At 40.2% G+C, this 23,171-nt stretch overlaps 1 protein-coding gene across 1 annotated transcript; it reads left to right on the top strand.

Moving 5' to 3' along the window:
• The first annotated feature begins 11,354 nt into the window (after nt 1–11,354).
• her8a (hairy-related 8a) lies at nt 11,355–14,255 on the top strand. Its single transcript, XM_066681901.1, has 4 exons — nt 11,355–11,887; nt 12,084–12,179; nt 12,308–12,386; nt 13,004–14,255. The coding sequence occupies exons 1-4, from the start codon at nt 11,825–11,827 to the stop codon at nt 13,465–13,467; spliced, it is 702 nt and encodes a 233-aa protein (XP_066537998.1). The 5' UTR covers nt 11,355–11,824; the 3' UTR covers nt 13,468–14,255.
• Nucleotides 14,256–23,171: the final 8,916 nt, after the last annotated feature.

Raw genomic sequence — 23,171 nt, 5'->3', positions numbered from 1 at the left:
TTGGTTTAATGCAGAGGTATCCAAACTTATCTGCAAAGGAACAGTGTGAGTGTGTCTTTTAACAACCAATTACTTTCTGCAACGAAAACATGCAGCCGCACCTTCCCTTTGTGGATAAGTTTGTACACCCAACTCAGGGGATTTACAGTTTGGGAACTTTTCACACATATACTCTAAACAAAATAGTTGAAAATATCCAAGTACGTGGCTGCAGGCATGCAAGCTCAGCACTCCAACTTTATGGTCTGGAATAAAAATAAATATAGATGAAAATTTATCCAAATAAGAGTCCCTGGTATCCTTGCTGAGTTTGTCTTGGTGTGGAATCCTCTCTATTTGCTCATACTTCTCCAGTTTTAGTGCTGTCACTGCTGACCAAGTAAAAAAATAATGTGTGTTCTTCAGTGTTTTCATTGTGAATATACCCCCGTAATGGCTCACTGGTGATGTTGCTGGGGGAATATCACAAGTCACTGACAAATACCATTTACACTCCTTATGAATGACCAGAATGACATTATGTAACTGAAAAGTAAACAGTGTTTTAAATTGTACATGAATGCTAATATTTATTATATCCAATTCTATAATGTGTGCAAAATTTAATAGATTCATGGGTCATGTAAGAGGAAACGTTTATAATAAAAATAAAAAGATTGTTCTCATTGAATTTGTATATTCACACTGAAAGTTGCAAGTAGCCACATCTGATGTGTACACCAGATAATAGCTGTTGTCACCTACAGATCGTTTTTCACAGTAGTAATGCAGAAAAAGGAACAGTGGGTTTTAAAAGGACATACTAATATCGCTTAAACCTGTCTTAGATTAGACAAATTTCATGTGAGATTTTTGTTACCAATTAAGACAATATTTCCTGCACTTTCATAATAATAATAATATAGACGTATGTTTTTGTTTATTAAATTATAAATGGTGTATATGTACCCATAAATGTACAAGAGTGGTCTTAAGGTTTAGCTCTAAACAATAAAGTCAAAATCCTTTCTCTGCACTTTAAACAAACCTTCATTAAGCTCTTTTAGTGTGGCCCAGCTTTAAAGTATGTTAAATAATCTCTGTAATATGCTTTAAATAATAGATTCTAAGGGTGACACGGTGGTATAACAGATAGTGCCCAGTGTATTGGGTTTGTGGGTTTGAGCCCCAGTCAGGGTGACTGAGGAGTTTGGTGTGTTCTCCTTGTGTCCTCTGGGTACGCCGGTTAACCTCCCACAGTCCAAAAACACATACTGGTAGGTCGATTGGCTACTCAAAAAGTGTCCATAGGTGTGAATATGTGAGTGAATGTGTGAGTGTGTGTCACCCTGCAAAGGACGCACTCTTGCGATTCCAGGTAGGCTCAAGACCGACCACGACCCTGAACTGGAAAAGCAGTTACAGACAATGCATGAATGAATAATACATCCTAATTACATATTTATACATTATAAAATATTTAGTCTACAATAGAAATACAAAATAAAATACCTGGGGATGAAACATGACATATGAAATATGAAATCACTGCACTTTAAAAACTATTTTAATGAAAAAAAAAGGGGAAAAAAAGGTAGGTCATTTTTATGTAGACTGAAAATCTGCAGTGGCTCAACAGGTAGGGTCACATTCACACAGCCCCAAGATAAGAGGTGAATGAATGAATGAATGAATGAATAACTGAAAAACTTCAGAAAAAGGCAATAATGAGAATCTGATAATGCTGTGGTTGTGATATCAAGGCAGTGTATCATAGATTTCCATTTTGTGGTTTTGAATCATAAGCTTACAGTACGGAAATCTTTGAAAGAAACACTTTCATAAAAATCCTTTTATCAAAATGTATGATAGTACTTGGTACCACTTTAGAATAAGACTGCCCTCATAAAGGTTTACAAAAGTTTTAATGGTATAAAAGGTTTAAAGTCTGTTTAGTTATATGTCTTAATTATGTTGTTAATACATTGATTGTAAGTAATAATCATTTATAGCACATAGATAGAAAGGGCAACAGTGACCTGTTGGTTGCCAGATAATAAACTCACAACCATTTAGACTGTCAGACCTCAAATCTTGCCATATACTGACCTTACATTGTCATCTCCATCTGTCGGCATGGCACCTACTGGCTTCATCACATATTTGTTAATAAATGTAACCATTTAATGAATTAACCACCAAAAGAGTGTATTTTTATATATTAATGATAACGTAGTGTATCATTGTAGTGTACGACTAAACTCAAATCCTTAGGTCTTACCTTATTTTTTCCCTTGATATTTTCACAAAGTTATGCAAGAAGCCTGTCACAACAAAAGGAGGAACACAACTAATGTCTCACCACCTCAAGCAGAAGCATCAAAAAGAAAGTCTAAAATGTCACTAGGAGAACTCAGTGGTTAGTGTTAACTCTTCCCAAGCAGACAAACCATACTGACTCTAGCCTATTGTCAGGAACGCGGGGCGGACTGACGGAGCGGACGCATTCGCTAAAACAGATAACCTTTAATTTACAAATACTAACCAAACAAAGAGACATTAACAAAAGACAAGAAACGGGGAGCCAAACAGGCTAAACGGGACACGAGGAGCAAATCAGGGCAAACGGGACAGACAGACTAAAGAACGAGACGACCGGAAATGAAACGATAACGAGAAAACTTACAGAGACAGACTTGATAACACGACTGACATGAGAAAGAACAAGAGAACACGACAGACTTGACATAATACAGGAACAATGACCAACAAACAGGAAGTGCAGGAAGGGGACTTAAATACAAGACACTGACGAGACGCACCTGTGACAGATAACGAGGAGGACTGGTTAACAGATGACACAGACGAGGAGGCAGAGACAAGGACATAAACAAAACATAGCCATGTGCTAAAAGCACATGGCCGGGGACAACAGACATGACAGGACGAAGGCGTGACAGATGCCCCCCCCCAAGAACGCGCAACTCCCGGGCGCGTACTCCTAAACCCCCCAGGAGCTGGCACAGGAGAGGGCACGGAAAACAAGACAGGACAACAAACCAACGGGAGACAGGACTCAGGACAGGACGGGAACAGACACAGGAGCTGGGGACACGACAGGACCGAATATACGAGACGGGACATGGGACATGACAGGAGACTGACAAAGGGGGGCAAAAAGAGACGAGAACGGACTGGACAGGACAGGAGTGGACACATGGGAATTGACGGGAGACTGGACTGGAGACAAGACAGGGGACTGAACGTGGGACGGATACGGAGACTGGACACGTTTGGGGACAGAAGACTGGACATGGACAGGTGACAGAACAGGGGACTGGAATGGAGACGGGACTGATGACAGAACTGGGTGCTGGGAATGGACGGGAGCAGAGACTGGTGACGAGACAGGGGACAAGACACTGGACAGGATAGGAACATTAGACTGGACAGGGGTATGTGACTGGACAGAAGACAGGACAGGTGACATGACACTAGACGGATACGGAGACTGGACATGACTAACAGGGGACTGAACATGAAACCGGACAGAGGGTTGGAACGGGGACTGGACAGGACTAACAGGGGACTGGACATGAGACAGGACAGAGGGTTGAAACATAGACTGGACAGGGCTGACAGGGGACTGGACAGGACTCACAGGAGACTGGACTGGACTTGGTAGGGGAACAGGGACCAAGACATTCAAGGGGACTGACACAAACACAGTGACCGGGACAGGGACAGAGACAAAGGCTGACACGGGCACAGGGACAAGGACAGAGACAGGAACCAAGACAGGGACAGACAGGGGAACCAATATAACAGGGGGGTGCCCAGGACTGGCTAATGTGGGTGGGGCAGTCTGAGAAACCAGCCTGGGCACAGTTCTGGGGATCGGCCCTGAAGTCCTTCGGGCCGACCTACGGACATGGACAGGAGAGGCCGTAGCCACAGTCACGGGGACAGGAGAGGCGGGTGCCGCCATAGTCACGGGGACAGGAGCGGCGGGTGCCGCCATAGTCACCGGGACAGGAGCGGCGGGTGCCGCCATAGTCACCGGGACAGGAGCGGCGGGTGCCGCCATAGTCACCGGGACAGGGGAACCTGCGACGTCGTCCACGGAGGCAGGGGAACCTGCGACGTCGTCCACGGAGGCAGGGGAACCTGCGACGTCGTCCACGGAGGCAGGGGAACCTGCGACGTCGTCCACGGAGGCAGGGGAACCTGCGACGTCGTCCACGGAGGCAGGGGAACCTGCGACGTCGTCCACGGAGGCAGGGGAACCTGCGACGTCGTCCACGGAGGCAGGGGAACCTGCGACGTCGTCCACGGAGGCAGGGGAACCTGCGACGTCGTCCACGGAGGCAGGGGAACCTGCGACGACGTCCACGGAGGCAGGGGAACCTGCGACGACGTCCACGGAGGCAGAGGAGTCTGCGCCGTCGTCCACGGAGACTGGGGAACGTGCGACGACGTCCACGGAGGCAGAGGAGTCTGCGCCGTCGTCCACGGAGACTGGGGAACGTGCGACGACGACCACGGAGGCAGAGGAGTCTGCGCCGTCGTCCACGGAGACTGGAGAACGTGCGACGACGTCCACGGAGGCAGGTGAATCTGCGACGTCGTCCACGGAGACTGGAGAACGTGCGACGACGTCCACGGAGGCAGATGAATCTGCGACGTCGTCCACGGAGACTGGAGAACGTGCGACGACGTCCACGGAGGCAGATGAATCTGCGACGTCGTCCACGAAGACAGGAGAACGTGCGACGACGTCCACGGAGGCAGATGAATCTGTGACGTCGTCCACGAAGACAGGAGAGGCGCGCGCCGCGCTCTCGAGGACAGGCGCGGCTGGAGGCGCCGCGTTTACAAGGACAGGAGTTCGTGCTGCGCGCCGGGCTCGCGCTGGAGCTGTAAAGGGTTTAGGGGGTTTCACAGGCGCACCCATTAGATCCCCTCGAGGTGCGCCCCTGTTAGCCTCAGACCTCAGACCTACGGAGGTGAGGCTAACAGCCCCTACCCTTAACGCCCCCCCAAAAATTTCCCCGGACCTGAGGGGGTAATCCTCCAGCGAGGGGGGGACTCCAGCACGCTTCTTCCGCCGACTCTTTTGACTCCCGCTGGCGCAACTACTCGATTCACGAGTCGACTCCTCCGGTATATGAATCGGAACAGCGCCAGGCAGGAGCTGGAGCCGGCGACTCCATTCCGAGGATGCTTTCAAAGCCTCCCCCACAGGATCTTTGGGGCCTGTGCGGAATGGAGTCCGGCGAACGGCACACCCCTTAAGGTAATAGTTTGTGCTAGCTGCGTCCATGTAGGGGTTGGTCATTCTGTCAGGAACGCGGGGCGGACTGACGGAGCGGACGCATTCGCTAAAACACAGATAACCTTTAATTTACAAATACTAACCAAACAAAGAGACATTAACAAAAGACAAGAAACGGGGAGCCAAACAGGCTAAACGGGACACGAGGAGCAAATCAGGGCAAACGGGACAGACAGACTAAAGAACGAGACGACCGGAAATGAAACGATAACGAGAAAACTTACAGAGACAGACTTGATAACACGACTGACATGAGAAAGAACAAGAGAACACGACAGACTTGACATAATACAGGAACAATGACCAACAAACAGGAAGTGCAGGAAGGGGACTTAAATACAAGACACTGACGAGACGCACCTGTGACAGATAACGAGGAGGACTGGTTAACAGATGACACGGACGAGGAGGCAGAGACAAGGACATAAACAAAACATAGCCATGTGCTAAAAGCACATGGCCGGGGACAACAGACATGACAGGACGAAGGCGTGACACCTATAGCATCTATTTAACATTTATATTATAATATTTTTTAATATTATTTACTGTGAAGTTTAAATAGTATTTTTTCTATAATTGTTTAAAGTTTTTTTTCTTTTTGAGCTGTAGTTTTGTGGTAGATTTATTTGTTATATTATTTTATATGATAACTTCTTTATAACTTACTATTGTTTACAAAATAAGCAAATGTTCCCACATTTTTGTGTGCTTTTACTGAAAATTCAAAACATGATTTATTTTGTTGCAATACTATGTCCTTGTAATAAATAAAATACATTTCACTGTTTGTCATATTGCTAAGTATATCATTATCGCAAAAATACCCTGAAATATAATTATTTTAGGGCAATATTGCCCACCCATAGTAAGGTCTATTGATAAAAAATGTAATTGCAAAAAAAAAAAAAAAAAAAGCTAGCAAAGGCCTTGTATTTTTGGGAGGGAGATAATTATTTAATGTGATGTACAAGAAAAACTAGTTTGAGGAAACCATTCTTTTTCATTTTACTCTAATATCCCTGTGTGGTTTTGATCATTTTTAAATTGTCATTTAATTTAATTTAATTAATTAATTAGTTTCTGGGACTGCTTTAGCATAGAATATTAATGGAAAAAAGCAACAGTATAGCTCGAGGCTCAAAAAGGGAGACTAAACAGCAGCTCTGTATGTACATATGTGTGTGAGTGCACACGTGCCTATGAGAGAGAGGCATAGAGAGGAGGTAGGGTGAGAGTTCTTACTTCATTCATTCCTAGTCTGTAACTGCTTATCCAGTTCAGGGTTGTGGTTGGTTCTGAGCCTACCCAGAATCACTGGGCGCAAGGCAGGACCACACCCTGGGGGTGTGCCAGTCCTTCACAAGCTGACACACATTCTCACATTCACTCACACACTCACACCTAGGGACACTTTGGAATTGCCAATCCACCTACTAATGTGTGTTTTTGGTACGGGGAGATGGGGTGAACACACTCGTCACAGACAGTCACCCGGAGAGGGACTTGAACCCACAACACCAGGACCCCAGCTGTATGACTGCAACATTACCTGCTGTGCCTCCGTGCCGCCCAGGGTGAGAGTGAGTGATATTAAATACACATTTCAGCATAAAAAATGTAATCTAACATCTGGACTCAAAAACAGCAATGCTGTGTTTACACTGGCAGATAAAACCACTAATACGTCACTAGGCTCAGTAAAATGTGTGAAGTTAAGGGAAGAATTTGTGGAAGAATTTGGAAAAATTACTCATTAGAGTTACAAAAAAGGGCATTGATGCATTAATTTTGACAGCACTATTTATGTACTAAGGGCTGACCTCAGAGTGCAGTTTTAACAACAAAAGATATGACATATTACATTGTGTCTAGATTTTGATCACGCTACACACTTTCCTGTTAGTTATGCTGCATTGGCATTTTTTCCTTGCGTTCACTTTACCACATCCGTAGGTCTTCAACGCTACTAGCATCTGCAAAATAACCCACAGAGTACATTTTATCAGTCAAGTAAATTATAGAAAAATGATATTGTGTTTGATAGATGGTGACGTCCGTGTTTAGATAATTAGCTGGCAATGCAAACAATACAATAACCAACAGCAGTTTCTCAGTATCTTAAACTTAATTCCTATTCAGGAAGTCATCTTATCACTGAAAACCCTGCTTATAGAAGCTGCTAAATGTACTAGTGATAATCTAAAATTGTGATGCAAAATGTGCAGCAGCTGCAAATGTGCCTGTATCACCATGCTCAATAGCAAATATCAGCTAGAGGGGTATAAAGTCTGCCAGCATTGGACTGCATTATATGGTGTGATGGGGCTTCATTTAATAGTTAGTAGCTATAATTTGTATATATGTAGCTATAAATATGAATAAATATCAAAGCCTGTAGTAGTATTTATAAATACATTTTTTTTACACTTAACATGGATTTAATGTGACTAAATGGTAACTTTAAAGACTACAATAATGGTTTGTGGAAATGGCCTGGATTACATTTTTTAAACTTGATTCCTTTATAGTCTACTTAGGTAGAAATGGGATAAAATACTTCTACTTAAATATCATTTTATCAAATGTATTCCAATTCTATACATATATTTTTAACATTTTTCTAGCTTTAGTTTTAAGCAGGTCATTCTAACAATCTTTTTCAATTTTCTTAATGTAGGCAGACATTTTATAAACGAGTGTCACCAAGAGCCTTGAAAATCCTCAGTAGCCACCTTCATGAAAAAGGTTAGAAAAGAAAGCTGAGTTTAAAACTTAGGACAGTAAAGCCTTTGGCACCATATGTGTTATCCCTCTGAATGAGGGTTATTATAGTGAAGAAAGAAGTATTAGAGAGAAAGAGAGAGAGCTGTAGAAATACTGAGGTAAGTGTGTTAATCTGACAGGAAAGAGGAGTTGAGTAAACATGGTGGAGAAATTTTCCTGAGTGTTGCAAATATATTCTGTGATATTATCTCCTCCAGCTGCATCCAGGTGATTTTTTTTTTAGTTGGTTTTGGGTGCAGTGCATTCTTGATAATAAAATTGTGTGGTTTCACACAATGGCTATTAATAGAAATATATATTCACCAAATTCATGTATTAAAATAAATATATTATTATACACATTACAATTATTATTATTATTATTTTATTATTAAAAAGTAAAATGCCATGTCACCACAACCAGAACAACCAATATTTAATCATAATGCCCATAGAGCTTCCTCTGCCATCCTCCTACCACAGAATGAAACAAAAAGCCATGTTTTACCTTAATTCTCACCTTAAGTTAATAGCTAACCTAACACTGAACACTCTCTACAAGATTATCTTAATATAAGGCTTTAAAAATTGGTTATCTTTGTGTAATTCAGAACATTCCGGACCATTTAAGCTCGGTGAGCAATTTTTATCCATTTTGGTCTTGAAGGCAGATTGCCTACTTCTAACAAAAATGTCCAATAAATTTTTCACACACTGATGTAGAATTAGCTTATCCTAGAAATTAAAATTCACCATATATTTTTTATTTTATTTTTTATTACCTTTTATTGTGTTTCAAAATCTCCATTAGAAAATGTGTAAATAATTCATTACAATATAAACTTTATATTAAACCCCACCCAGGGTGACTCTCTGTGAGGAATTTGGTGTTCCACAGTCCACAACATGCTTTGGTAGATGAATTGGCAATGCAAAGTGTCCATAGCTGTGAGCGTGTGAATGAATGTGTGAGTATTTGTGAGGCCCAGAGATGGACTAGCGCCCTGTTCAGGGTGTGTGATTGTGACCCTGAATTGGATAAATTGTTACAGACAATCAATGCATGAGTATAGAACAGCTACCACAAAAGCCAGGACACCATATGTTGTGCTGGTCAGCAGCAAGACCATGACCATGCTGGGTGACCTAAATGAGCACTAGACCAGGGGGCTGTTCCACAAGAGGATTTATGACTTTTGACTTTAGGCTTTTATGGCTAAATGGAGAAATCCCATTTTGTGGAATACCACCAACTTCAATAGGCCTGTATGAATTATCTACATTTTTTTCAGCAGAAAGACAATTTATGAAATCTGCAGTCCCTGCACACAAACAGTGCATGCTAAGTGTAAAAAAATAAAAATAAAAACTATTAAGAATTAATTACATGTACACTTTTTCCTACCAGACATAGCCTAGTCGACTACAGAGTTTATAACTCGCATGGTGCAATAGGGTAAGGGTCCAGTTAAGATTTTGCCATGTTATATACAGTGGTATGAAAAAGTTTGGGCACCCCTGATCATTTTCAGCCTTTTCCTTTATAAATCATTGATTGTTCGGATCAGCAATTTCAGTTAAATATGTTATATAGCAGATGGATTTGTGATATTTGAAAAATGAAATGAAGTTTATAGGATTTACAGAAAGTGTGCAATAATTATTTAAACAAAATTAGGCAGGTGCATACATTTGGGCACCCCAACAGAAAAATAATGTTAAGTTTGATGGTTTCCGAGCATGGACAGCACGCTTTAAATCACACCACAGGACTGAGATGGCTATTCCAGAACGTTGTGCTTGTTCCTCTGCATGAATGCCTTAGTAGATTTTGAGCAGTGTTTAGGGTCGTTGTCTTGTTGAAATATCCAGCCCCAGTACAACTTCAATGTTGTCACTGATTCTTGAACATTGTTCTCAATAATCTGCTGATATTGACTGGAATCTATGCCACCCTCAACTTTAACCAGATTTCCAGTACCTGCACTGGCCACACAGCCCCACAGCACAATGGAACCGCCACCAAATTTTACTGTGGGTAGCAAGTGTTTGTCTTGGAATGCTGTGTTCTTTTCCCATCATGCATACCACCCTGTGTTATGTCCAAATAGCTCATTTTTACTTTCATCAGTCCACAACACCTTATTCCAAAATGAAGCTGGCTTGTCCAAATGTGCTTTAGCATACTTCAAATGACTCTGTGTGTGGAGTTTGCACAGAAAAGACTTCTTCTGCATTACTCTCCCATACAGCCCCTCCTTGTGCAAAGTCGGCGGTGAATAGGTGAACGATGCACAGTGACACTATCTGCAGCAAGATGATGTAGGTTTTTGGAGCTCGTCTGTGGGTTGACTATGACTGTTCTCACCATGACTGTTCTCCTTCCCCTCTGCTTATCTGAGACTTTTCTTGGCCTGCTACCTAACTAGAACTGTGCCTGTGGTCTTCCATTTCCTCACTATGTTCCTCACAGTGGAAACTGACAGCTGAAATCTCTGAGATAGCTTTTTGTATCCTTCCCTTCAGCCATGATGTTGAACAATCTTTGTTTCCAGGTCATTTGAGAGTTATGAGGCTCCCACGTTGCCACTCTTCAAAGAAGATGCAAAGAGAAGAAAAACTTGCAACTGGCCACCTTAAGCCTTTCTCATATTTAGATTCACCTGTGTATGTAGGTCAAGGTCACTGATCTTACAAAACAAATTGTTTTCCAATAAAGGTATTCAGATCAATAAAATGACAAAGGTGGCCAAATGTATGCACCTGCCTAATTTTGTTTAAATAATTATTGCACACTTTCTGTAAATCCTATAAAGTTCATTTCACTTTTCAAATATCACTGTGCTCGTCTGCTATATGAAATATTTAACTGAAATTGCTGATCTGAACGACCAAAGATTTATAAAGGAAAAGCATGGTAATTATGGGGGTGCCCAAACTTTTTCATACCACTGTATTGAGCTGAATAATAATATTCAATTGGGGTAAATTAATGAAAGCGTATCTTGGCAAATAATCAAAATGGTCTTTGAATGTGGAAATGTAGCTTAATGAGTACAAGAGATATATTCTAAGATTCTGAGATTAAAGTCAGAATAATTCAGAGGGAAAATTCTGAATAGTTCCTAGATTAAAGTCGGAATATTTTGCTACAGGTATTATGAGGTGGACACACTGAGGAATGCATTGTCTTGCTGAAGTCAGAAAATCCTATAATTTCAGGAATAAATAATCAGCCCTTTGGCACGTGACCAGGTTGTTATTACAACTGAACGTTGTTACTGAACGCTGACTTTAATCTCAGATTTAATCAGATTTAATCTCAGATATTTAAATGTAGTGTGCTAAAACTCAGTCGTATGTTGAGAACACTTCAGTGAGACGCTTTAAATCTCGTTTCGAACCCCGCAGGCGGAGAGAAGAATTGCATCTTTTGCCTCTGTCTCTTTCTGTTCTCTTTCCCCTTGAGGTGGTGGGAAAGTGTGCTACTGAAAGCCCCTTTACATTATCATGGTAATTGCGAAGGGAGGAGGTTTGAAGGGGAGGTTTCGGTGGCTACAACATTAAGAAGAAAAAAAAAACGAGGTCACAAGCATCTAATTTCAGCGCCTGTTAGCCAGAGCCAGCTCAACCACAAGCTCCTGGAAGAAAGAGACGAGACCGAAACTGTACCGCCATCACTGAAAGTTTTCGAGAAAGTTTTACTTTCTTTGGTGGCCTACGCTGTAGTTTTGGCACCAAACCATGACTGCCTCCAACTCCAGCAATGGTCCAGAGAAGAGCTTCAGCGCCAAAGAGGAGCGGAAGGTAAATTTAGCCTCAGACTGATCAACCTGTTGCATTGTTGAATGTTGTGGTTAGCTCATCATTACAATTTGTGGCTTTTGAATTTCTGTTAACAAATGTAACTTCATGCTACCTGTGTTTTTCTTTAAATTAACCACCAGGCTTAAATATATTATTATTATTATTATTATTATTATTATTATTATTATTTTGTTAGCTTCGAAAACCATTGATAGAGAAGAGGCGCAGGGAACGCATCAACTCCAGCCTGGAACAGCTCAAGGGGATTATGGTGGATGCCTACAATTTGGATGTATGTACTGAAAACCCAGACACCGCCAGCTCACGCATGCAATCCTGTTATTCCAAGTTTCATATAAATATTTAAATAAATTAATTAATATCCATGAAATATTCATTCCATTTTATGCTCTTTACAAGCAATCAAAGCTGGAGAAGGCAGATGTTCTTGAGATAACTGTGCAACACATGGAAGGCCTTCAGAGGGGCCATGGAGCAGGTAAGACTTTGGGAATGACCTGTTTGCAATGACAAGAGGTTGTGAGAATTCAGTTTGTATATACAACTGAAAAACTGAGAATACTGTTTTGTTTTTGCAAAAATGTGTGATCTCAGCTTAATGCTATTCTACCTAGCTTTCATACAGTCCTAAAGTGAAGGTCTAAATGTTAAATGCCTTAGAAGAATTATTTACATCTGTGCCATTTATCAGACTGCATTATCCAGAGTGATTTATATTTTTAATCATGTTACAGTGGTAGGCAGATGTAGTGTTAAGAGTTTTGCCAAGGGACTCTTATTGGGGTAAGGTGGTTCCTGACCAAGCTGGGTATCAAACAAAGAAACATGTTTGAGTTTAACTCTTTCTAATGACAGGATGTATTCTTAAATTACTAGTAATGTTCTTAAATACTAAAGTAACTAACTTTGTTCTAACTTAGTATCAAAGTAAATGTGCCAAATGGGTTCTTTGGACTACTTCAGTAGAAGAAACTCTTGATTGCTTTGTTTTTACAGAACCAAACAGCATCTATTCCTTAGAGAACCAAAAACATTCACTCTATTCAAACTTTTAGAGTGCAATTACACCATGTCTTGCCTTTGTTTTTTTTGCAGTTGGGAGCCAAGGGCCCAGCTTGGCCTTTGAATCACGCCAGCGTTATAGCAGTGGCTACATCCAGTGCATGCATGAGGTGCACAATTTGCTCCTGAACTGCCCTGGCATGGACAAAACCCTGGGGGCCCGTCTGTTGAACCACCTGCTGAAGTCTCTGCCCCAGACCAGCAGTGAGAATGATGCCAGTGCTGGCTCTGCAGTGTCCAGCAGCACGGTTCCCACCTCCCCAACACAGTCGCCTCTCTCTCTGCCCCCTTTTCAGCCCCGTTCTCTCAACCTACACCCCCCTCCCTCCCCTCTTAGCTCTCCCTCTCCCTCTCCCAGCAGCCCTCGCTCTTCTCCCAGCATGCTCCTGCCTAGAGAGGGGGGTGGTGTCAGAACCCCCTCCCCCCAACCTCCAACACAAGCAGTCCATCCCCCATTCTTCCCAGGAGGCGACCCCTCTATGTGGAGGCCATGGTGAGAGATTGCAACCCTCCCCCATCCTCTCCCTTGCCCGCCCCCTGCTTCCACTGTTCCCGAATAGTGTCCATTACATCCTCATCTCCAGGGATGTTTGAGTGCTGGGACATTTCATTCAGAGAGCCCAAGGGGTCACCAAATAATAGTAGGTCTTAAAGCCCCCTAGGGCTTTGATGGCATCAGCCGAAGCACTATCTTGTGTACCTGATTTATTACGGTATGTTTGTTTGGAGATTTTACAAAACTAAAGAGGGCCACTCTCAAGATTGAGCAGATTGCTCATGTCGAAATGAGCCCCAAAAAGAATTGTACTTTCTTTCTTACTGTTGTTATCTTTTGGCAAGCCTAGAAGAAATGTACTTTCCCATAGTTTCTTCTAGTTTCGAGAACAGAGGATTAGTGAGGGGGTACCTATTTTAGAATATGCATAATATGCATGTACTGTAGACGTTTTGTGATTAAATTGTGTACCTCCCTCAGTGTAAAAAGGAACAGTATTCACTGATTCACAGTGGCTCCGAGCAGAAGACAATTGAGGACTTATTTTCCAAAAAAGTATTTCATCCTTGTATATTACAAGAAATGTGTGGAGCTGGTACCTCATATTGAAGCAGCTGAAACCGATTTCTGCTTTAGTTGTTTGCGAAGCAGTGTAAGTTGTCACTGCCATGTGGATTTAGTAAACGAATGGAGGTCTTATGAGACTTGTGATGAAATGAGATTATGGCAGTGTGGTGACAAATAACTACACTGGTAATTGTAATTTTAGCCTTTATATTGTTCATTTTTCCAAGCTTTATGTATAAAAGTCGTTGCTTTTTCAATCATAATTGTGTCAAGATTCTTCTTTATTCTGTTTTTGACAGAGTCTTGTTGAATTTACAGACGAACACGGGTTTTATAGCCTCAGTGTGACTAAACACATACCTAAACAAACGGGTGTCTCCACCTACTGGTGAAGTGTATCATTACCGAGATACAAAGTGAAAATGATATTTAAAACTCAGCCATGGTGATTTATTTTGTCAGATTACATGTAAATATATAGATTTAAAATTACTTTCTATGCACGACCTAGTCTAATGATATAAAAGAGCAATATATAAAACTCTTATTGATTACATAAAAAATAGTTGCTTTATATAAAAGCCTTGTGCCCAGTGATTCCAATTATAGGCTCCATACCTGCCGTGACCCTGAACTGGATAAGTGATTACAATGAAGGAATGAATGAATAATTTGTTAATAGATGGGTCAAATATTAATAAACACGTAAAATCGTGCCTCCACATTTAACCCAATGGTAGTGCCATATGGACAGTGAGCACACACACTTGGCATGTCACTGGAGAAAGGGCTGAGGGTTGGGTGCCTAGCTCAGAAAGAGCACCCCAGCTATGAATGTTAAAGGAGGACACAGCACTGTTCCTTCAATCTCCCCACCCTTGAATTATATGTTTTTTTAATTCACTTTTTTTCTTACTCAGTTAATCCATCATAATTTTGTTGTCTCCAAAACTAGCTCATGGAAAACTATTTAAGGAAATGGTAAAAAATGCATTGCATGACACCTGATTCCATATTTTACAAAAAAAAATTCATTTGGTCTAAAACATATGTTTAAAACTGGGTATAGAGAAAGGTAGTTCAATCTAAAATAAACATAAAATAAATGTTAAGTTAATGCAAGACAACATTGCAAAAACAACATTTAATCCAGAGTGAGTTCAGTCTCTTTTGGTGTAAACATGACAATAGTTTACTGTAAATACACCCACAGCTACATAATCACAGAAAGTAGTGTAAAATAATTACATGGCACGCTGGGTTTTTTTTACTGATAAGTCAGCACTTTTTACGGGAATTGGATATTTTCACAAATTTAGCTGTAAATCTTAACTTCTTCACACCTTATTTGACGCAGCAGTGTGCACAGCTAGATGCTTACAACAATATATTAAGATAGACAGAGGTTTAGAGCTGAATTACCACAGGTATACTAAAATACTAATTTCCCAGATGCTACAGAGGCCTAGGGCATGTCTGAGCGCACGAGAAAATATGCCACATAAGCACACATGACACACAATTACCTAACCCAAGGTTTATAAATATAGTGCCTGTCATACATTCACAAGTCATTTTTCTTCATTTTTATTTTCATTTTCTACATTGTAAATTAATATTAAAACATGCAAATGGACTTATGCAGTGAAAAATAAGTGTTAAACAAACAAAAATATGTTCTATAATTTAGTTTCTTAGAATTACCCACCTTTACACTTAGCATTCTCTCAGTCTTCATGAGCTAGTCACTTGGAATGGTTTTCAATGAACAGATTTACCTCTGCTGTGAAGAATGAGTTAACAGCCTGAAAAAAGGCCATTTATCAGCACGACAGATCAGAGGCCACAGAGGCTGTAAGAGTTCAAGTAGCAGACACATCTCAACACCAGCTATTCTGAGAAGATTGCATAAATCAGGCCTTTATTGTCAAATTGCTGCGAAGTAGCTACTACTGAGAAAGGACAAGAAGAGACTCAGGCCAAGAAACATTAATAATAGAAATTAGACCGGTGGAAATATGTACTTTGGTCTGATGAGTTTAGACTTTTGTTTTCACCCGCCATGTCCCTGTGAGATGCAAAAGGTTTTTCTACACATGTGGTATGAAATATGTACTAGGTGTGACCGTGTGGGCGTAGCTTGCTGGTGACATTTGATGATTTATTCAGAATTCAAGACACACAACCAGCATGGCTACAACTGCTACTTTTAATAATCTAAACTTCAATGTAGAAAACAATTCATTCATTCATTGTCTGTAACTGCTGATCCAGTTCAGGGTCACGGTGGGTCTGGAGCCTACCTGGAATCATTTGGCAGGAACACCAGTCCTGCACAGTGTGAAACACATACACACACACTTTTGAGTTGCTCACAGCGAACTAGACACTATTGGACGAACGGTTCAGCATGAGAGATGATTGAAATGTGAGCCTACATATATGATAATAATAATGAGTCGCCTGTCTCATAATAACGACATACTGAGAATTTTTTTATTGTGGGTAGCAGCAATACGCTTCCGTACAAGAGTGTATAATTTTACGGCAAATTCTTCCCGGTTTTCACTGTCACTTTTGGGTTTATTTCTTTATTGATTTATTTGCTGTAGCCACCACCAAATGTTGTTCTGTGATTTACTTTGCTGGTCCAGAAATAAATGGCGTTTAAATTTAGCTTAGTTTATTCACAGTGGTGAAATATCCTATACATTAGCGCAATGCTGCCACCATCAGGTGAAAGAAAAAAAAACTGCCAAGTGCCAGTATTTTTAAAAGTGATGCAATGAGCCCTGGACTTTGGAGACCTTTGACCTACAGCCATCTACAGCACTGGATGTAATAAAGCCATTATTCTTTACTGGAAATCACTGCACAGTGTTAAACATACCCCTGTTCTGACTTTTTGGAACTTGTTGCGGGCATTAAATTCAAAATAATTCTCAGGTTCAATATTTAAAATAATATTTTAACATTAGAATTACATTTAAAAGAGCATTCAGTACTGTAGCCCTTGTATGAATGAAGACAAGTACAGCACACTTAGACAGAATGGTCTTTACTGAACAGTAAAATAACCAACAACCTTAACAAAAGCTCAAAAGAGCTCTAAGACCAGTGCTTACCTCCCGTATACAAACAGTGAATGCTTTATAATAACATGATCATTACAAATTATCATAATCTATGTATAATGCATATATTCAGTCATATTTGGTGGGTTCAGGGCCTATACCCAGAATCATTGGGCACAAGGGACACATCTTGGACAGGATGCCATTAATATTTACATTTGCAAATGTTACCTACGGCAATAAATAGTATGATGAGATTTAAAGTAATTACACCCTAAGACCTATTTTTTCACTTAAGAACTACATTGTTTTGTTAAAATATCCAAACCCTACTTAAACTTTGAACACATTTTGCAAACTGTCAAAGTAATTTTATTGTGATCAGTTCCTACTATGTAGCACCCATTGATTCAACTCTGGTGCAGCCACAGATGACATGTCATCTCCCCAAATACGAGGACATGTCACATTCTGCAAATCAGTCAACTGCCCCCTGATGATGCCAACTGTGCCTTACTCATAAATATGAGAAGCATACAAGCCTAAAGGCTATTTGCATTCCACTTTGAATTGTTTTGTCTACATATGATCTATATATATATACTCACATTTAGATTTAGTTCCTGAATGTGTTTCAAAGTGTTCAGACAAGAAAATAAATATTTATTTAAGGGGAAGTCGTTAAATAAAACGATCTGATAAGATCAGACATTAGAATTTTCATTTTTGTAAGAAGAAGAAAGTCAATGATAAAGTAAAACAATAAGTAAAAATAAAGTAAATATAACTGAAAGATGTTAATTAAAATGGACTCCTAACAACCAGGCAAGACATGCTAGACATCAACAAAAATCTCACTTTTCTTTTTTTTTTTTGAGAGATTATTTTCGGAGAAATTATTAAAATTATTCCAAAATGTTTTTGACTCTTGTCCAGAGTGAATATTAAATAAAAATATAGCATAAAATAAGAAAAAATATAAAGCACTTTTCTAAAAGACAAACTGATACAACATTTAATAATAACATAAAAATGTCTTATAATAATAAATTGCTTGTAATTTCTGAATAAAGAAGATGAGCTTTTATGAGTTTAATCAATGGCTCAAATGTGGATTTTAAGGAGATTGCTACAGTTTTTAACTGGGAAAAATATCCAATCTTGGGTAATGATGCCATGTAGAATAATATTTTACCTATTAATATTCTATATTTTGTAAATATTATTAACAGTTACCTGCGATAGACTGTTGCCCTGTCCAAGGTTTGCTCAGAAGACAAATGAATGAATCACTGAATATTAATAGTTACTTTACTTGTCCCACAGAATGCTGTCTGGAACATTAGAGTAATACAAGAACAGGAGATGGGAGTCCTTAATTTTGTATTACTACATTGTAATACATTACCATAAAAGTGATTTTTTTTCCCCACACTTTGGGTCATTTAAGCCTTAAAAACACAGAAACCTCCCTTGGTATTTGTAAATTTACTCTACGTGGCACTGAAGAGTCAATATGGACATGGGATCTTGTGGAGTCCCCTCAGGTTTCATTATTCAGAGTCAGCAAGCAGAGGGAAGCTCAGCCATGAATGGATCGTTTGTTCTGCTGGAATATTGTATGTGACTGAAACAGATGGAGGACAGGATAACAGCAGGGTAGTGGACTAAATACCACAGAGAAAAAAGTTCCCCCCTTTGCTTAAGACGGCTAAATATGCAGTAAAAATCACACGTCTTTTATTCCAAAGCCAAATCTCAACAGGTGGGGAAATCTAAAAAGGCCAGCCTGTTCAGACATTTGACAGAAGAAAAATCTTCACATGTGTGTGCACTTTAAAGGGTCTACCTTGGCCACTACATTGTGTATCAGCATGGATACATTACACTATCCTTGCTGTAATGCTGTAAACTAATGTAACTCTGTCATTCAAGCTTTTCTCTCTGTTTTTGGGAGGGGCATTTCTGTCTCTGTGATTAAGATAATTAGTTTGTCGAAATAATTGTCAAAATTTCAAGTATACAGGGAGACATGAAGATGTGAATCTAGAAAAAAAATCACTGTAGATATCAGTGTGGCCAGCATTGGAGGCCTACAAAAAACTTTTGTCTTACTCACTATAATTTAGTTAAAGAATGTTAATGCCCAGAAAGCTTGCAGATGGTAAAATAGATAGGCTTCTACCTTAGTGATAGCAAGAGGTAGCATTTTGACAACAGTGCGAATTAGCCACAGTAGTCAAACCAAGTAGTCAAACCCAGTTTTGTAATCTGTAACTTGCTCTGTGACCAAGTTCTAAAATTGCTGCCATGAATATGCACTTCTTCAGTCTGTAACCCTCTTCATCATTGAAAAAAAATGTATATGACTGTTGTCTGCCATTTTCTGAAAGTATCAGCCTTGAAGTTGTGCAGTCCAGTGATATTATTACATTTAAGGTGGGCTTTACTTTGTATCATGACAGATAATAATAATAATAATAATAATAATAAGAAGAAGAAGAAGAAGAAGAAGAAGAAGAAGAAGAATCACTAGGTGTATTTTGTATTAATTTGTTTAATAATAAGTTAATTTAAACAGTTTAACTGGACGTTTTCCAAACCGGTCTACTGAATTTCCTGAAAACTGAATTTCCCAGGAAGGGTTTTGTTTCTGAGGCACTAATTAAAGACATCACGGATGTGTAGTGGAAGGCGGGCGCATGCACACGCGTGCGCGCTCCTGCGCTTAGGGGGGATGGGGCTAGTTCGAACTTAAAGTCGCCGACAGACCTCAGCTACTCTAGAAAGTGTATTTTAAACCCTAAGACTGGACCAGCAGACCGGACCGCGGCTCTCAGACCAGCCAGCGGCTCTGTAATGAAGCGAACTTCACTTTAGGAGCCGTCTTTTACTCCAGAGTCGTTTTATCAGCACTCTCTATCTCTGTCTCACATAACGGACAGATATGAGGGAGTTCACTTCAGCTCCCCAGCGCTGAGGGGCTTCACCCGACCGCAGTAAGGAGGAGGAATTTAGGGTCGTTTTCCCCTCAGGCGTCGCTTAAACATCTGCTTGAACAACACGGTGAGTCTACAGCTTAGATTTTGTTTGCAATTTCAGTCTGGGGAAGTACTCCCACATAGTTATAGGACACGAAGCAACGGTTCTGCCCCAAACACTTGGGCGCATGTCTTTTCTTCATTATTCAATGTGTTTACAGATGCTTATGAGTGTGTTAGCGATAAAAAGCGGACAGTCACAGTAATCTCCTTACTTTTACACGAGCTAACTGTTGGAAAATTGTGACAATATTGTATCGTTATCGTGAAGAGCTTTTGTTGACAGTGGGCTATTCTGGGAGCTAAAAGAAGGCTGGTCCCATGTTTTTTAAAATAGCTTTCCATGTAGAAGTGAACCCCCCCCCCACCCCAACAACTGTACCCTATTTTTGAAGGCATATTTTTAATAATCCACTGATATGGCATTGTTTGTACATTAAATTATCATGATAGGTTTGAATAACTGAGTTGAATTGAGTTACATTATGCCTGAAGTGTAGTGTAGTTTTTATTATTATTATTATTATTATTATTATTATTATTTCCTCTTTTTGGTGCTGCATGTTCGTTACAGATACAACCAACTACCAACTTAATTCGGTCAACAGGTCATTCTCTGCTGTATTCTACCCCCTGGGAATTAAACAGATTAATCCTCTGGGTCTGTTAGTGAGGGTAAGCTTGAGTTGATCCTATTTTGTAGTAACTACCAAGTTAATAGTGTGCAAGCTTAAACATGCAGGCGGTTCAGGCTCTTTATCGCAAAGTGTTTTTGTCTATTCAGACTTTCCACACGTTTTGACAACTACACATAAGTGAGATTGAGAGATCCAACTTCTCAAGTTTCAGTAAAGCAGGTCAGTTCCCTGACTTGTCACCCACACATGGCCAAATAACATCTTTAAGTACAGTTTCCCAAAATCTTGTCCAGGTCTTATTACTTACGAATGCCTGTAACATGCTGTTGTCAAAATACCACAAAGATCAAACAACACAGTCGCGTTCTCCCTGTGTCTATACAGCTCGGTTCAAAAAGTAAGATTCAGCAGTTTGTGGGTTGATAGGTGCTCCAGATCTCCAAAATGAATGTGCACATCAAAAGAAAAGGTGATTTTTTTTTCATAAAGACACAGATTTCCATTATATTCTTGTTGGCCTGTTTTGTCATGATGTAAAATGGGTTGTTGGTATGCTTCTTTTTTAAAAATTCACCAAGTAAACATTCACGGATGTGGTGATAGGATCCAGACCTCCATAGAGTTAAATGCCTCTAAAAGTTCATAGGTCTTTTTGTCTGTTTCATGGTAAAGAGAGGTGGTAAATTCAGGGCACAAATATATTTTTTCAGAAATGTGTTTATCAGTCTATCAGTAGCTGTGCATGATTTGATTACCCATTTTCACCCTTTTCTTTAGTTATCAGGCCCCTTTTTTTACTTCTAATTATAGAACTATAAGGTGTTCCTATATGGGTTGTGAAGCTGAAAAAATAGACAATAAATTCAGAACCATGGAGGAAATTTAATTGTACCTAGAAAAAAACGAATATTAAATTACAAGGGAATGATGGTCATATGTGGTCATCAGGTGGCTGTGATTGTGTGGAAGCACAATGCAGGCAAATGTTGTGCACATTCCTGAAGTAATTACCAAATTCCCATATGGGTTGCATTTTTTGGTTTACGTGTTGCTGAAACAAGATGTAAATACTAGAACAACAAGCTTTTATCTTTGTAAATCCACTCAAATAAACAATTGTAACCTTAACAGAAGGATCCTAATTTTAACATGTTATTTGGTGCTTATAAATATATGTTTTTATAAAGCAAATTTGTTGTCCTTGTGCTCGCTACTGTCCTTTTCTACATAAGTGCCACTTTCCTGCTAAATAATAGACAGCCATGCTAACAGACACTGGTCCCAGCCTGGTGAAATATTAATGTGTAGAATCTGGGCCACTAGGGTTATACAGGTGAGTTGCCTGATCTGAGCTGGTCTGTGGTTGTACTGCTGTTCTAAAAGTAGGCAACTGAAAATAAATTGTGCTGTGTCTCAAATTCAGAGTATTGGCAGCTGCCAGTGGCATCATGCTGATGTTTCATGAAGCACAGTTTCCAATGCCAGTTCCTCGCTGACCTAGCCCTATCTACATCTACATATTCTTGGTTGTTTTGAGAAGGTGCAGAGTAGAGAGGGTGGTATTGATGAATATTGCTATAAGAACTATATCAGCAGAAAATGCTGGTGAATAATGAATATTATAGGGAAAAAATAAAAATGAAACCTAATCAGAACATGTTGCTGCCTTGCACCCAGTGACTCCATCTCGGCTCTGAACACAGTGTGACCCAAGTGGTTACAGAATATGGATGAATTGAATGATGAATATTAATGAAAGTCATTAAAACCTGTAACAAATCTTACCTGAAATTCAATGTTTGTTTTTTTACATGTGTTTTCTCCTTATGGGGTAGTACATTTTACAAGGAGTTAAAATATGCTTTATTAATCTTTGCAGATCTTGAATGAAGTGCTTCGAATGCTAACAGATCATTTAATGGTGCACGACATGACATTTTGGGTGGCACAGTGGCACTGCAGTTAATGCCATTGTCACATTTCCAAGGAACTGTGTATGACGTGTTCTCCCTGTGTTTTGCCTGGGTTTCTTCTGTGTGCTCCGGTTTCCTCCCACAGTCCCAAAGCACAAGTTGGTAGGCGGATTGCCTAATCAAAAGTGTCCTTAGGTGCAAATGAATGTGTGAGTCTTTCACAGGGCGACACACACTCACACATTCACTCCCACCTATGGACACTTTTGTGTTGCCAATCCACCTATCAATCAAGACAGTCATTCGGAGCAGGGCTCGAGCTCATGACTCCAGGCCCCTGGAGCTGTGTGACAGTGACACCACCTGCTGCACCACTATGCTGCCCACCACTGTATATTCACATTCAAATTAGTTTATTGCTGCAATTTTCATTTTTAAAATGTTGGATGGTTCATCTTTAAAACTTTTGTAC

Source organism: Hoplias malabaricus, chromosome 9, assembly GCF_029633855.1.
Source record: "Hoplias malabaricus isolate fHopMal1 chromosome 9, fHopMal1.hap1, whole genome shotgun sequence".
Taxonomy (NCBI): Eukaryota; Metazoa; Chordata; class Actinopteri; order Characiformes; family Erythrinidae; genus Hoplias; species Hoplias malabaricus.
Note: the sequence above shows the minus strand (reverse complement) of the source record. Positions and strands in the feature narration are given on the sequence as shown.